Source organism: Xyrauchen texanus, chromosome 50 (genome assembly GCF_025860055.1).
Source record: "Xyrauchen texanus isolate HMW12.3.18 chromosome 50, RBS_HiC_50CHRs, whole genome shotgun sequence".
In the NCBI taxonomy this organism is placed as follows: domain Eukaryota; kingdom Metazoa; phylum Chordata; class Actinopteri; order Cypriniformes; family Catostomidae; genus Xyrauchen; species Xyrauchen texanus.
The window spans coordinates 16947939-16965239 of NC_068325.1; the positions used below are offsets into that span (position 1 = coordinate 16947939).

At 35.9% G+C, this 17301-nt stretch overlaps 1 protein-coding gene across 1 annotated transcript in view; it reads left to right on the top strand.

Moving 5' to 3' along the window:
- Positions 1 to 17301, top strand: part of LOC127641067 (von Willebrand factor D and EGF domain-containing protein-like) — a 79108-nt gene that overhangs the window by 5956 nt on the left and 55851 nt on the right. The window contains 9 exon segments of the mRNA XM_052123823.1: positions 3621 to 3805; positions 4031 to 4259; positions 6666 to 6731; positions 6834 to 7066; positions 9308 to 9397; positions 9592 to 9733; positions 10136 to 10353; positions 14066 to 14139; positions 15830 to 16106. Of these exon segments, the coding sequence (XP_051979783.1) occupies positions 3621 to 3805; positions 4031 to 4259; positions 6666 to 6731; positions 6834 to 7066; positions 9308 to 9397; positions 9592 to 9733; positions 10136 to 10353; positions 14066 to 14139; positions 15830 to 16106 (1514 nt within the window).

Sequence of the window (17301 nt, forward strand, 5' to 3'; positions counted from 1 at the left end):
AACCCTACTTTGCACATATATTATATTACTAACTTTCACATGTACATATGCCATTCTTTGTTATATGTCCTATTATTTGTATGTCTATTTCTACTCTTACCTTGTTTTATATTCTGTGTCTCACTGTAATGTTCTGTGTGCACTTGTTTCTCCTATCAGCATAACAATTCCTTGTGTACGTGAGAACACTTGCTATAAAGATCTTTCTGATTCTGATTTTGACATGCAGAGTGAAACAGGGATGCAATGTTAAGAAAGTGGCCAATCTGCACCTCTAATCCAAAACTGTCTCACTCTGGAACTCCCTGGTGTGAAACTGTCTGAAATTCACACCATGTCTGAGTCAACAAATTAGCTAGGTAATCTGAGGTGTTTACTCAACAGTGCTGTGCCAGCGTTTGTCTGAGGCTTAAAGTTTTTTTCTTAGTGTTTGTGGAACCTCTGACCTTACATGGCAGAGTGATTTGACTGTGGTTGTCACCTTTGCAAGCACAGACAGGGACCAAATGTGTCACGTTGTTTTGGAGGTTGTTAGGACTAGGGATGCACCGATCCGATGCATTGGATCGGTATCGGCTCCAACACTGACGTTTTTAGATGGATGGGATATCGGTGACTGTGTTTAATAAGTATAGATATATATATATATAAAATACACGTGCAGCGCCAGCGTGTTATTGAATGGTGCTGCTCTGTTTACACACTTACTCACAGGTTTTTTAGCCTTCACGCATTGCGCAACGTTTGAGCGCTACTAAAGAACAACATCTCAGATGTACTGTAGATGCTCAATAGTTCGTTTCACTTATAATATGCATTTAGAATGGTGCCGGAGGTGATTTACCAAACAAAATGAATAAGAAGCGAATTAAACTAATGTGAACTTGCATACAAACAGACACATACAGGACGTCCTGGAGAGTTCAGAATGTCAAAATAAAAGCCAGAGGGTTTTAAAGTTAAAGGTGCATGATTGAAATATATTACTGTTATATTTAAAATTCTAAAAGTCAATAATAATATATTATTGATATTATTGACTGATGACTTTCTGAATCTTTGTGTACATATGATAAAGAAAGCAAGCACCTATTGCTTGAACCTTCATCTTATCTTTATTGCTGGCCACCTTGAAACACCATAACCTCCCCTAAAGAAGCGCCTTCTTAAATAAAGCTCTATATCTCCAAACCGAACCACTATTAAGAATTTATAAAATGAACACTTAAATGCCGTTATCTTCATCTTGCCCCATTATGCCTCTAAGAGTAATGCTAAGGCCATAATTGCTGAGTAATGATCCTCGAATAGGCGGGAAAGAGCAGGGCATTATGGTTTCTAAACCAGCCGGGACATGATCTAATCATCGCTCCAGTGGGGCAGAAAGTCTTCTGAGGTCGGCCTCATCTTCACTCGCTGAAGCAGACGGGATTAGAGAAGAGATTTTATACCCTTTCCCAGGCCAGTCAGAGGTCGTCTGCCCTTTCGAGGACTTTTAAATGAAACATGTTTCTTTGAATAAAGACACAAAAGTCTGTTTTTGACACCGGATTGAGAGAAGATTTGAAGAAATGTAGAACAAACAGGATTTTTATGTTGTCTGAAGAAAATGTGAGGGATGATTACACATGCAAAGCTTGTCGAAGTGATGCTAGGGTGTTGAGAGTGTTTGCCAGGGCATTGTTCTGGTGTTCTGAATATCTGTTCATGCATTGCTGTGTGGTTGCTAGAGTGTTCTGGTTGCTTGTTTATTGGCCCACATCAAAAGAGGCCACCCTCAAGTCTCTTGTGGTATTGTGATATTGTGGTTCCTAAATATGGGTCTCTTCTTTAGTGTATTTGGGTTTAGTTTCACCTGTTTTATCATCCGTCAGGTGAAAATCTTAAATCTGGCCTCTCAAAGTAATAGCTCCCTCTTCATACATTTTTTTTTTTTTTTTTTGTTAGGTATTATGCATGTCTGAAGCATAAATATTTTGTTCTTTTCTATTTTACTTTGGTTTATTTACTTGTTTTGTGTTTCTGATTTGGTTTGATTTTGAGTAATGTAATATTTTACTTCATCCAGTTTGGTTTTTGATTTGTTTTGATTTTTGTTTATTTGTTTGTTAGAGTAATTGTCTAATATTTATTGTGTGTGTTTTGTGTTTTATTTTTTATTTGTTTATTTTATTTGACTATTTTATTCAGGTTTTAAAAAAAAAAAAATAATATATATATATATTTATATTATATCTGAGTAAAAATATATATTAATTTATTAAAATTTTATTCATTATTGCTTTAGTTTTGTTGTTTGGTTTGATTTGTTTAGTTTATTTTTTTTGTTGTTTTTGTTGGAGTAATATAATATTTTATGTTCCTTTTTTACTTAATTTTATTTCGTTTTTTGTTTTGCGTAATATACAATTTTATTATACTTATTTTTACTTTCAATTTATTTTTAAGTTTGTGTTTTGTTTTTATTATATCTAAGTGAAAATATATAATTTTATTTTACTTTATTTTATTCATTTTTGCTTTAGTTTTGTTGTTTGGCTTAAATTGTTTTTGAGTAATATACTGTTTTATTTTATTTCATTTTATTTTATTTTTAAGTTTGTTTTATTTTATTTAAGGAACCGTATATTTTTATTTACTTTAGTTTCAGTGTTCTTCATTTTGCTTGGATTGATTCTGGTTTTATTTGATTAATTATATAATATTTTAATTTATTTTACTAAATTTCATTTAGTTTGTGTTGTTTTTGTCTTTTGTTTTGTTTGACTGACAGTATATTTTTATTTATTTTATTAAATATATTTGTTTGGTTTAACTTTTTTTTTTTTTTTAACTTTATTTTATTTAGTTTTTATTTTTCACCAAGTGAAATTCCATGTATTTTCACTAAGTATGTACCTTGGTAGTTTCTAAGCGAAACTGAACAAAAAGCTGTAGATTCTGGAAGCTGACCAGGCAGATCCAAACAATTCTGTCTATTATGTCTAAACTGCTTTCAATCTACCCTGTTTCAACTTCCCACGTACACTGGCATAGATGGCATGACTACCATTCAACATATTCTATTATCGTCTTCAGGGAGAGTATTAGAAGATTACCAGTGTAGTGTTAGCCTCAGGCATATCCATACAATGGCTGAGACACCACTGTCTCTTTTTCCCTCATAATTAGCCATTAGTGTGACATCTGACCCACTTCAGCTCTGAGATACAGGAAATAGAACGGTAAGGTGTTACAGATGTGCTGTCTAAGGAAATGGCAAGGGATTAAAAAAAGGTTTTAGCCTGAAAGTCACACGACTATTTTTGTCCCTCCCTTGGCCACGAGACCTGCGCTGTGTTGAACACGCCTGACTGATTTTGTCGACCTTTGAGGTGTAAAGTTGGGAGCAAGAAAGGGAGTTACAATTGAAGGTGCATTATTTTTACCCTGGTTAAACAACCGCTGATGTGGAGGTTACGTTAACCCACATTCATGTTTTAATGAACCTGAGTGACATTCTCCTTAGGTGTCTTTTCAGCACTGACCTTTGTCTTTCCTGTAAGGTTGTTTTAAACACATTATGAATATGAATATGTAATAGAATAGGCCTTTGTTTGACAATGCCCTTGGTTTTCCAGCTCCAGAATGTTATCCAGGTGGATACAGGACCTTAAGGAATGCGTATCGGAGCGTCGACTTCGACTCTACTGAACTACAGAACACAGCAATACAGGATCTGATTTGTGACCATTTGCTGCTGCCCGGATGGTACCGCTTTAGCATAAACAACAAACCTGCGGAGATGCCCACCCACTGTGTGGAGGTAAGTCAGATAGGAAGGTGAAAGATATTGCAAGTGGCAGGTCTGAGATCAGTTCTTTGTTTCCATATTGCAGTGGAAAGCAGTATGTAAATTAGGAAAAACCTTTTTAGATCAAATCGAACACAGTGCTTCGTTTTCAATTTCATGTGTGCAGATGGCAGTAAAAATGCTTTTCTCCTGAGTGTTGTAATTGCTAATTCTCCACCTCTTGACCTGTTTTTGCAGATGAACCGCTGTGGGACGCAGGCTCCAGTGTGGTTGTCTCTTAAAGACAGCTCTTTGCCGAGGCCTGGTGAGGTCAAGCAGCTTTCAGCTTGTGCCACGTGGCAGTTCTTCCATGGAAGTACCAAAGACTGCTGCCTTTTCCGGATCCCAATATCTGTCCGCAACTGTGGAGAGTTCCTGTTGTACTACCTACAGCCAACACAAGGTTGCATGGGTTACTGTGCTGAAGGTATTTAACTTGACACATATTTTCATGCTATCTGATTTGCAAACTATCCACTTTCAATACAAAACTATATAACTATGGCTGCGTCCGAAACCAAAGGTAGCTACCTTGTTGCCTCACTGTATTAGTCAATAAAACCAAACAGTCAGCATTTGTGTATGAAGGTACCTCTGGAAACTGGCTTCAGACATACTAGGCAGCGCTACATCACATTGTAGCTAGGATACCAGCAGTCATTCAGTCGAATGGATCCACAAAGGTCTAAAAATCTAGAACAAAATCAAGAGAGCTTTGGCGATAACCAAGCGTATGTTAGCAATGCTAGTAACACCTAGTGACATGCTAAAACATGCTAGCAATGCCTACCTACATCTTAAAACCTGCTAGAAACATACTAGCAACATACTAACAATGTCTAGCTACATGCTAAAACATGCTCGCAATGTACTTACAACACCAACCTGCATGTTATCTCTTACAAAAAGAATGAAAATTTGCAGCAAAATTGAAGACTCGTTATTTTAAGGGAAAACATGCTGACAGCGCCTAGCTACATGCTAAAACATGCTAGCAATGCCAAGCTACATGCTAAAACATGTTAGCAATGCCTATCTACATGCTATTTAAATGTTAGCAACACCTAGCTACATGCTAAAACATGCAAGTAACATGCTAGCAACACCTTGTTACATGCTAAAACATGCAAGGAACATGCTAGAACACCAAGCTACATGCTAAAACATGCTAGCAATGCCAAGCTACATGCTAAAACATGTTAGCAATGCCTATCTACATGCTATTTAAATGCTAGAAACACCTAGCTACATGCTAAAACATGCAAGTAACATGCTATTAACATCTTGCTACATGCTAAAACATGCAAGTAACAGGCTAGCAACACCAAGCAACATGTTAAAACATGAAATTCCTTGCATTAAAAATGTTTTTTCAAACATATTCAAAGTTTTCATTTTCATTATGTTTTTATAAAAAAAAGTGAATTATAACTAGATTTTTAAAATATCTGTAATTTTTATCACCTTGGACAACCTTATTTGTCAGGTTGACCTAATTGCCTCAATACTTTTAGACAAAAAAATAAAGTTGCTTTAAGCACAAACTTTTCAAATGTTTCTCACATAACAGGAAAATCACAAATCTCTGTAATATTCCAGACATTTCTCCTAAGCAGCGATGAGAATAATGGAAAGCAAATATAAACTTTTGCTTAATTCTACTGCTTCTCTAGTGATCTTATATATGTTTCAGAAGAGATCTCAACAATGCCTCAAAACTGCGCTCAGATTTGCCAAGATACCAAAGTTTGCATTCAAAAGTCAGAGCTCTCAAAATAAACTCAAACATTTCATGAAGAAGGGATATTTTAACATTACAACCTTCCTCTTGATTGAGACAGAGGAAATGCAGTTTACTAGTAGCTTCTTTAGTGCATTTTACAATGAACAGAACCTAACAGAGTGAAAAACAAGTGAGACTTGTTCCAAGAAACAAGGTGAAGTGTTTATTTTTGGCTCATTTACAGTAATAAAGCATCTATAGATGTCTCCTACTCAACAGTCCAATGAACTGAAAGAAACTGCTTTCTCATTTGTAGTGTGGGTCTAATGCCACTCTCTGATCAATATTTCTCCTTCTCTGGCCATGTTTCCTCTTGCACTTTCTGAAACATCTCTTAGAGCTATATAAATGATTGTATCATCAACTGTGTGCTCAAGTACTTGGGGCATTTTTAGTTTCGGATCGATGTGTAGTGACTGAAGATCTATGTGGGGGGGAGTTTTGGGGAGGGAAGAAAGTCAGCATTACTTCCAAAGGACCGAGTATTGTTTAAACTGCCATATCCAGCAATTCTAATGAATTACACAATGTAACGGTGACCAATCAAAATATTCAGTTTACTCACACACAAGATCATGGGACTGTTCTTTTGGAATTAATGGATGAATGAACAAATAAGAATATATATATATATATATATATATATATATATATATATATATATATATATATATATATATATATATATATATATATATATATATATAGTCATATTACAAAAGCTTTAATGTGTTAAAGACTTAATTTAAGATTGTTTTGTTGTTCTGTTTAGTTTTGTTTAATTCTGTTCTTTGTTTTGTTTGTTTTGTTCTCTTTTGCTTTGATTTTTGTTTAATTTCATGTTTTCAGGATGGTTTCATTTTGTTCCATGTTTTCTTTTCCTGTTCTGTTTTTTTTGTTTCGTTTCATGTTTCGTTTCATGGTTTGTTTCATGTTTTGTTTAATGTTTTATTTCATGTTTTGTTTCATGTTTCGTTTCATGTTTTGTTTCATGGTTTGTTTCATGGTTTGTTCCATGTTTTGTTTTGTGATTGTTTTGTGTTTTGTCAGTTATTTCACAGTACACATCTAAGTCCTGCCCACCTGGTGAAACGGAAGTTAACGGTATTTGTAAAGGTAAGATTGTAAAATGCACCACAGTCCTTACTCTATTTTCAATTCCGATTACTTGCATTTAGTTTTTTTAAATCTTATGTCTATTTCTTTATTTTTTTTAAGCAAATGTCCCATCACTTCCCTCAAAACCCGTGGTGACCCCAGAGTTGGTGGGCAGCAGTGTCCACCTCCGATGCTCCTACGCTGGGGTAAGGGCCACTTCACCAGTGGGTTACCTGGTTGTGTGGGCCAGATATTCATCCAACACCATGAAGGTAGAGATCAGACGAGACACAACGACTCTGCTATATTCACTAGTGGAGATGGACGGAGTTCACTTCAGGCTAGGAGAAATGGTAAAAAAAGACTTTAGAACATTGGAGCATTTTTTATGTCCATCTGTGCTATTTTTCAATTGTTTTTCAACGTAAACATGTCTTTTACCGTTGCACTACTTCTCGCTGTTTTTTAAGCATCTGAATGTTTTAACCACGTTTGATGCATCTCAAGGTTAAAAGAACTCGAGGCACATGCGTTCTGTTATATACACAGATCAGCCACAACATTAAAACCACCTGCCTAATATTGTGTCGGTCCCCCTCTTGCTGTCAAAACAGCACCAACCCACATCTCAGAATAGCATTCAGAGATGATATTCTTCTCAACACAATTGTACAGAGTGGTTATCTGAGTTACCATAGACTTTGTCAGTTTGAACCAGTCTGGCCATTCTCCGTTGACCTCTCTCATCAACAAGGCATTTCCGTCCACAGAACTGCCGCTCACTGGATGTTTTTTAAATAAAAAAGAAAACACTTATGTTAATTATTTGCCTAGGACACTGTGTTTTATTTAAAATGAACTAAAATCAAACAGTCATTTGCAACAATTTTTTTAGTTACAATGCAGCAAATGACTGCAGGACAATTTTAACTATATCTACTGTTAATAATGGTGTGTTGACAGTGATATAAGTATGCAAGATTATGAAATATTTAAATATGGGGCACCTCCCAGACACTGCTTTTTTTCTTTTTTCTTTCAACGGCTCCTTCTTCATCTTCTTTAGATTTTTTAGGTAATGTGCTCCAGACACCCTTTAAACTCACTTCTTCTCAGACCAAAAATGGAAAAATATACCTTTAGTTATTTTGCCCTTTGACCTTTTGCATGAGTTCAAAATGTGTTTCAGTGGAAGTAAGAGTAAGCTCAGGAAAGAAGAAAAGTCAAATTGAGGCCATGAGTATACAAACCATAAATCACATGTTCTACAGATAGATGTATTGGAGTGTAGTTTTATCAATTAGTTTGGATGATATTATTGGATGATATTATTCTGATTTGTTAATTTTGATGTGATTCACAAAGCAGTTTGAAGACTGAAGACCTCGAATTTGAGTCATGCTTTACTGCCTGAGGTATTTAAAATCCACGTGTTAGTACTGTATATCATGGAGGTTCCAGTTTGAAAGACAAAAAGAACAGGTCTGGTTTGGGTTGTGTCTTAGGCATGTGTCACAGCTGGGCTTGGTCAAACACACACACACACACACACTTTTTAAACACCATAACTCCCATATACTGGCAGTACAATTAAAAGAGAACAGACACAAAAATAATTCCAATGCCATATATGGCATTATGTGCCTTGGAATCATCCATCCATTGTTCTACAGGTATCTATCGATCCATCTATCAATCAATCCAACCATTCTATCTATCCATCCATCCATCCATCCATCCTTAAACTGTATCCATCCATCCATCCATCCATCCATAAACTGTATCTATCTATCCATCCATCCATCCATCCATAAACTGTATCAATCCATCCATCCATCCATAAACTGCATCTATCCATCCATCCATCCATCCATCCATAAACTGTATCAATCCATCCATCCATCCATAAACTGTATCTATCCATCCATCCATCCATCCATCCATCCATCCATAAACTATAAATATGCATCCATCCATCCATAAACTGTATCTATCCATCCATCCATCCATAAACTGTATCTATCCATCATCCATCCATCCATCCATCCATCTATAAACTGTATCTATCATCCATCCATCCATCCATCCATCCATCCATAAACTGTATCTATCCATCCATCCATCCATCCATCCATAAACTGTATCCATCCATCCATCCATCTATAAACTGTATCTATCTATCCATCCATCCATCCATCCATAAACTGTATCTATCCATCCATCCATCCATCTATAAACTGTATCTATCCATCCATCCATCCATCTATAAACTGTATCTATCATCCATCCATCCATCCATCCATCCATAAACTGTATCTATCTATCCATCCATCCATCCATCCATTCTTCCTTCCTTCTTTATGGGATGATGTGTGAAGTTAAACGTAGTTTGAAACTTTGAAAAATGCATCTCAAGAAATCTGCATTCTGTTGTGCTCAGTCCGGCTGAATTTGAGCGTAAAAGCTGTGGAATGTCTGTTGAAGGCTGTGTTGCCTGCTCTTATTATTGATTTTTTTAGTTTTCGTTTTGCCGGTATTTACCCCATGTGGCGTCAATCAACATGATCTTCATAACAATCTGGTTTGATTGACAGTTTTCCTGCAGCGTATCCAGCTTCCTGTTAAACTCATCCAGCTCCCCATCGACTTCAAAAGAGAGTGCTGGGTTTTTCGCAGGAATCAAGGTAAATCCGATTACATCTAATTCTTGATAATTATGATGGCTCATGCATAATACACAATGCCTGAAGCTCTAATTACCACATACATAAATGTTACAACATTGCAGATATTATGTTGCATAATATTCATGTCTTACAGAGCTGTACAGTTTGTTATATTTTATTTAAATTGGTTACGGCTGACACTTTTTCTGCAGTTTGTTCCAGATGTTCTGAACATCTGTGAAGATGCTAAAAAGCACATTTTGGCACTACACAGCACAGTCCCAATTCCCTGCCATGGATACGAGCACAACCGCCGTTGCAAAGTGTCTCTTGCTCTCAGTATACATGATTCAGGTGTGTGTACTCATGCTTCATTAAGCTTCAAATAAAGTTGATGTTATGCTCAACTTTGTTAGATAAGGAAATTATATTATATTATATAAATATAATTAGATAATTGTAATTTTTTTTTTAATTGGCTAAATTGTTTTCCATTTTTATATTCTAAACAGTGTTTATAATATATATTTTTTTAAATTACATTTATTAAAGTCAATATGCAACAACATTCACAACCCATTTCACTTCTGTAATGTGAATATTATGCATCAAAAAGAGGATGCCAAGAAAATTTAGCAAGATTTTCCATCTTACATTTTTTATGCTTTTATAAAAGCATGTGCTGATGAATTGTTAACATACTGTTAACATATAATCAGAGCCTGAATCCAATATTTATCTATTTTTTCGTCTCAGATAATGTAGTTGTGAAGGTTCCAAATGTGGCCCTATCGTCCTGCTATGTCGAGCTCCTGTCCCAACCCTGCCAAAATAACGTCTGTGCTCAGGGTACTGTGACTGTGACCGCCGTTACCGATTTCACACGTGATGGGAATCGGGTCAGCCTCTTTTCTGCCCAGCCCGCCCAAGGCAGTCCTCGCCTCTGGAGAGGTTACAACCCCCCAGCACTGAAGGTTAAAAAACATGATATTTTAAAATGAATCTCAAGATTGTACTTTACTTGTGCTTCATCTCAAGATTGACATTACTATAAATGTTTTAACTTTGAATGTTTTAAGCATATTTTTCAAGCGATTTATATTTTTTCTCTGTCACATGAATTACTCAAGAATTCTACAGATTCGACAAAAACTGTAGCTCACTGATTCTTAAGATAAGGGACAAAACATGTCTTACATACAAAAGTCATCTTTATTTTAAAAATCAAGAAATTCATAACAACAAAAATACTAGAAAAGTTCAATCTAAAGGGATGTGTATACTAAGGGCATTTTTTTACTTATATTTTTAAATAATTTCATTAGAATTTTTTTAAATGCATGCTCTATACATGGAAGCACATGTAACTTAACAATGTAAAACTGCAAGAAAAAGTGTTTAAAAATGCAACAAATTCATAAATATAAATATCAAATGAAAGGTAGGGATCTGTAAGATATCAAACAATACATTAAGAAAACTTTATATTATATTTTCCATAAAAAACTGCCTATCAAATTTGTGTCCTCACTTTGCGTCAACACTCTTTGTTTAATTCTGAATAAATCAGAAAATGTCCTGATCAGCTTTAACTCCGTAAGTAGTTATTTACATAATATATATACACATACATTTTCAAGAAAATGGATAAACCCTTTGGATTTATCTGCATTTGTGTATAAATTTGTCTTAAAATGGTTGGATCTTCATACAAGTTACAATAATGAAAAAAACGATCTGTTTTAACTAATAACACACATATTATTGTATTGTTCTTACATATTGAATACATCATTCAAACATTCAGAGTGTAGGTCGTAAAAAGTGTGTGAAACCCTAGGCTAATGATTTAACAAAACCATCAGGAGTTGGCAAACCTGGCATCCAATTAATTAAACGAGATTGGAGGTGTGGGTTGGAGCTACTTTGACTTATAAAAAGCACTTAAACACTGGGTTTGATATTCTCAAGAACCATCTTCTGACGTGGATCATATATCGCAAAAAAGAGATCTCAGAAGGCCTACGGTCAAGAATTGTTGCTTTGCAAAAAACTGTAAAGGGTTACAAAGTTATAAAGGGTTACAAAGTTATCTCAAAGAGCTTAAATATTCATTTGCCACAGTTAGACAAATTGCCTATAAATGGAGATGATTTAGTACTGTGGCTACTCTCCCTAGAAGTGGCCGTCCTGCCAAGATGACTGAAAGTGCACACCACAGAATGCACAGTGAAGTAAAAAAGAACCCTATAGTGACAGATAAAGACTTGAAGGAATCATTGGAACTTTTTAACATCTCTGTTCATGTATGTTCTACTATAAGGAAAACACTAAACAAGCTCTTCCAAGCTCTTGTTCTATCCAGGCTGGACTATTGCTGTTCTGTGTTACAGTGAGAGCTGGAGAGGTATAAGAGGGCAGTCCAGACCGGTGGAGGAGAATAAATGACTACGTGGATTGTTTATTGTGTATCTGGCTCCCGCTTCCTCCTTCATAAAAAGAGGGAGGAGTCTTCAGCCACAACCCCTGACTCACTTATGTCCATGCCTCACGTCACGCTCGTGAAGATGGGACCTCAGGACGACCCAAAGGTTTTCCTTGAGCTCTTTGAGCAGACAGCTGGAACATGGAAGTGGCCAAATACCTCGTGGCTCAACAACTTCCTAAATCCAACCTGCTGGTGTATAATCCTGCAATGGGTCAGTTGCAGCCCAGAACAACATTGGCAACACTTCAGCTTGAGGATACTTGTCAAGCATGGCCGCCGTTCGCATTCGTCCAACAGCTCTGTGACAACTGCCGAAGGTGGCTGCTGGATGAAAAGTATGACACAGAGGAAGTACTCAATCTGGTGGTACTGGAACAGTTCATCACCCTGTTCAGTGCCAAAGCCTGGCATTGCTGGATGAGGCGGTCCAGCTGGCTGAGGATCAAATACAGGCGAATTTGAGGGCAGCGAGCCCTCTTCTTCTCTCTCTCTCCACTGTCTCTTCATCCTGCGGTCTTGACTGCCCTCTTATCCCTCTCCAGCTCTCACTGTAACACAGAACAGCTTTTAGAGATAATTTCCCACAGGTGCCAATCCTTGCCGTTCTTCATCTACTGGCCTTGCTCTCCACAGCCATCACTCGGCCACACCCTCATCGCCACAGTCTGCTGAATGAATAAATGTAAATGTAACAGCCATGGTGTCCATGGCAGGACACCACAACAGAAGCTGCTGCTTTCCAACAAAAACATTGCTGTGTGCCTGAAGTTTGCAAAAGACCACCTTGACACTCCACAATGCTACTAGAAATGTTTTTTGTGGACTGATGAAACTAAGGTTAAATTGTTTGTGAAGAACACGCTGCACTACGTATGATGTAAAAAGGGCACCACATACCATGATGAAAACATCGTCTCAGTGGTGAAGTACGGTGGATTTGGGGCTGCTTTGCTGCTTCGGGCCTGGACCATCATGTTTGTCTATACTTGTGACTTGAAGATGAGATCACATTTCACACACACGCTGGAGCTACTGTTGCCAAATTAACGGTTCAGAACATTTGCCTCAAGCCATTGTGCCTCATTTGTGTAACAAAGTAATTTACTGAAAATAATCACTAAATATGAGACAGAGGTGAGCTTCTTTAATTATTGCCATTTACATAGCTGTAAAGCAGTATAGTGCTTGTAATACAATGTGACAAAAACTGCAATGTAGCATTTTGTCACACTACAGCGCTTCTCGTCAGAAAACATAGCTTGTTACTAGAAAATCACTCTACTGGGGAAAACAACCTACAAATATGTTACTTATAGTTGTATTTGCACATTAAGATGCAATATGAGAAAGTATTTTTACATTAGACAGTAGCATCGCTACTAAAAGTTAGTTACTCCCCAACACTGGTCAGCAGTTTAGCAGTGAAGGAACTCATGTCCAGCCACAGTTATATTATGTATCCTTCCAACTTTGAAATATAGCGTGACAGACTTATAGCTCTCATAATTGCCCCCTGCTGAATACAAGGAGAGTCTCTAATAAGCCAGACACTGAAAGGACAGACAAGAATGTGGTAACTGAGAAGGAGCTAAATGTAAACACACACACAGACTGCCAGTCCCCTTGAATAATGTGTCATCGCCGGCACCAGACCACCATCTGTGTTGTCTGTAAACATAAAAGCCCCACACTGCCCTTTAATAATGGGAAGAGTCTATACTTTTCTGCTTTATAATTAGGCTATGGCAGTCACAGCTATACAATGCAATGTTTATCTCCGTTAATGGACTCTAAATTGCGATAAAGTTTGAGAGCATAGCAATGCTAAATTATTCCCGTGGTAGCTGTGCTACTCTGTTTAAAGATGAAGTGTGTAGTTAAACATTAAAATACTTTCTCCTATCCCAGTTTAATGTGCACTACATGTAAGACTAGGTTGGTTGACTTCATTTGTTGTGCTTTCAAAATATTGCCCTTTGATTTAGTGTTCTGACACGTCTACTTCAGGCTCAAATAGTGACATGTTTGGAGTGTTCTTGAATCCTGTTCAGAAACAGTTATTGTTGCAGTTTCATTCAGTACCACTAGGGGCACAGAAATCACAACCAAGCTGCAGAAAGTTAAACCACTTTAGGTCTCCGACTTAGTCATGTGACGGCCATTGTTTGGATTGTTTCCAAGTGTTTTTCTGCACACAGATCACAGTTCAAGATGTTCCAACAGCTACCTGTTACTCTCTGACTGACCCTCACATCATTACATTTGATGGCAGGTAAAATATCTACCGGTACACAACTTACAAAATATTTTATCTTTTCTTTCTTTCTTTCCCTCAACTAGTAACGAATCATGCTAACAATGTCAAGGGCAGGGGTTCAAATCTTAGTCAATGCATATACTTATATTATTTTATTTAAAAAGGAATAACACATATTTCTTAATAAAATAAGAAATATATATAAAATATAATCGACTTAGAATGAAATATAATATAATTATAAAAATATGTCTATATTCACCTTAAAAATCCTGCTGTTAAAGGAATAGCATATATATATATATATATATATATATATATATATATATATATATATATATATATATATATATATATTTAAACATATTGGATTATAAAATTATAATGAAAATGATTATACTATATAATATATATTTTTTACTTGAACTTGTAGGGTTTGAATGCATTTACATATAAAATATACTGAATTATTTTAAAGTATATGAACATCAAATATATTTGATTTAAATAATTTATAATTATAATATAATAAAATATGTTATTTACATGAACTAGTAGGGTTCAAATGCATATACAGATAAAATATTATTTTCAAAATAAATAACCAATTTTTTATGAAATAAGAAATATGTATATCAAATATATTGGATTAGAAAATTATAATTAAATCTAATAAAAATGACATTAAAAAAATTTGTATTACCTGAACTAGTAGGGATAATAACATTACAATTATTGTGTAATTGTAACAGATTGCCTGTGATTTATTTGACATAAGTTGTGTGATTTTTACATGACAGTTGCTCAAATGGTACATTTTGAGGTAATGAGGCAGAAACGTAAAGGTCCTTTTGGATTTCAGGTTTGCGTGGTTCACATTTATCAGTCGGAGAACTCTGTACTCTTTGAATTTGGCTCAGAAGGAGGGATCTTTATGGAAGCATAAGGGATCTGTCCTCATTAGTGGAAAATGTCCTTGACAAATGCCGGCCCCGTGCCATACTTTCCTCCAGTAGAGAGGTACACATGGCCCTATATACAATAGATATGGATCTAAACGTACACTATACAGAGAGGACATTGCTGTATTGAGCTATGTGTGTTTACAGCTATGCCAATGCACAGAGCCATAACCGCAAAGTGACACGATCACCATCAAAGTAAATGATGTACGCTTGGTGGAGGGAATCTGTAATGGCTGAAAAGCTCACATGAAATTACTGCATCTCCCTCGCTTTTTAGTACTTTTTGACTAGACTCTCTCCTCCAGGATCTCCTCTACTTTGCTATTAAGTTCAAGTAGTCCTCTGAGATATGGTTTTCAGCTACTATCTAGTTTTTAAAGGTCATATTTAAAGAGTGAGAGCAGAGGTTTTAATCACCAAACTTTTTTAGCACGGCAAACAGAACAGACAACCTAAAATAACTCAACTTTGGAGCAAAACACAATTCAAAAAACGATTTTATATTGGATATCGTTAATGACACTACTAAATCAAGAAGATTCATTTTAAGTGGATTACAATTATTCGATATATTTTTAAATGCATCATTATTTTTTGGTGTGTTTGTTTCTAGTAAAATGCATTAATGTTATTGTTATTATGTACATTTTTTAGTAATTAATTGTAATAAATTAACAGTTTGACAGCACTAAAAATAACATATTACAATTTCTGACAACAATTTTGTTTGTTCCATCCAGACGTTACGAAAACCAACAGACTGGCACATTTTTGCTTTATAAGAGCACAAACCGTGTGTTTGAGGTCCACACCAGGCAGTGGGATTGTGGGAGTCGACACTACGCTGTGGCGTGTAGTTGTGGCATGGCCGCCCGAGAGGGTAATGAGGTCGTGACCTTTGACATGTGCAATGGGCAGCTGCAGGAAACACGTCCCCACTTGTCCATCAAGGCCTTGGGACCATCCGCAAACAAACGGATAAAGATACATGAGATGCACCAAGGAAAAAAAGTCACGGTACGGCTGCATTCCAAGTCATAAATGCTGTGCTGTGATGTGTCACTAATAAACCATGACTTGTATGCACAGGTTTTAATATTAAGAAATGTGCTATTCTATAAGCAGAAATGCACAGAATAGTATGCCGTGAAAACTGACAAATCGAATGAACCAAAGAAAAATGTGTCTCATTTATTAACTATATGCATGCACACATTTGTGTGTTTAACCTGTTTTTGCAAAGAAATCATGAATTAATAATATATTTGCATGTGAAACTTTTTGTGCATTTAGTATGCAATTATTAGTGAATATGATGCAATGTGTTTCACTTCCGAAACCAAAACAATAGCAACTCATGAAGATTCAATATATGTTCAATATATTCAATAATATAAACCACACAGTATATTAATCTAAATGGTAATTACGAAAATCTCAGCCACGCTCACTGAAAACTGTTTACAGTTCAATTTCAGAATGGGCTGGCTGGCAATTTCTTTTTTGATTTTTCTGATAAGTAAACACAGATCGCATCTGTCTGTAAAATAAGCTTTTTACACTGCCAAGGATGTGAAAGCATTTGGTCCCCACAGACCATCATTCTGTCAGTGCAGCAGATATTGTCATTGTCACATTGTGACATTGTGTTTAAATTAGGAAATATTTTGTGATGGCTAAATTTATTGATACTAAAGACTTCACATCCAGCTGGCATGGAAACTTGAATTTTGAATCCTGGAGTCACATGCGCATTTAGTGCATGATTGATGTTGTGATAATATATAGATTAATCCATAGGCATAATTTTGAGTTCCAATCCTACACATGAATGGACAGACAGTAAAATAGTAGTAATATCTGAGAGTAATTAATTAAAATGGTCAGTAATAAAATAGTAAACATAATATATGATATTTCAGAATTGGTGCAGACCCTAGATTTTCGATAATGCTTCTTAAAAAATGTTGCTTGTGTCTTTAACTACCATGTATTTTACTTTAACTACTGCTGTATACTGTTCTGCAATATCTGAACAAAATTCACATTTGCTGCTATTAAGGCTGGGGTAGGGGTTAGGGTAAGGGATGGTTCAGGTGAAGGCAACAATAGTCTAAAAAGTCATTATAAAATTCTTAGGGTAGGCATCATGTTCTAACATGACCCTGGTTAGGCCTGTCCACCAAGCATAGGTGCAATTAAATGCAGGTAC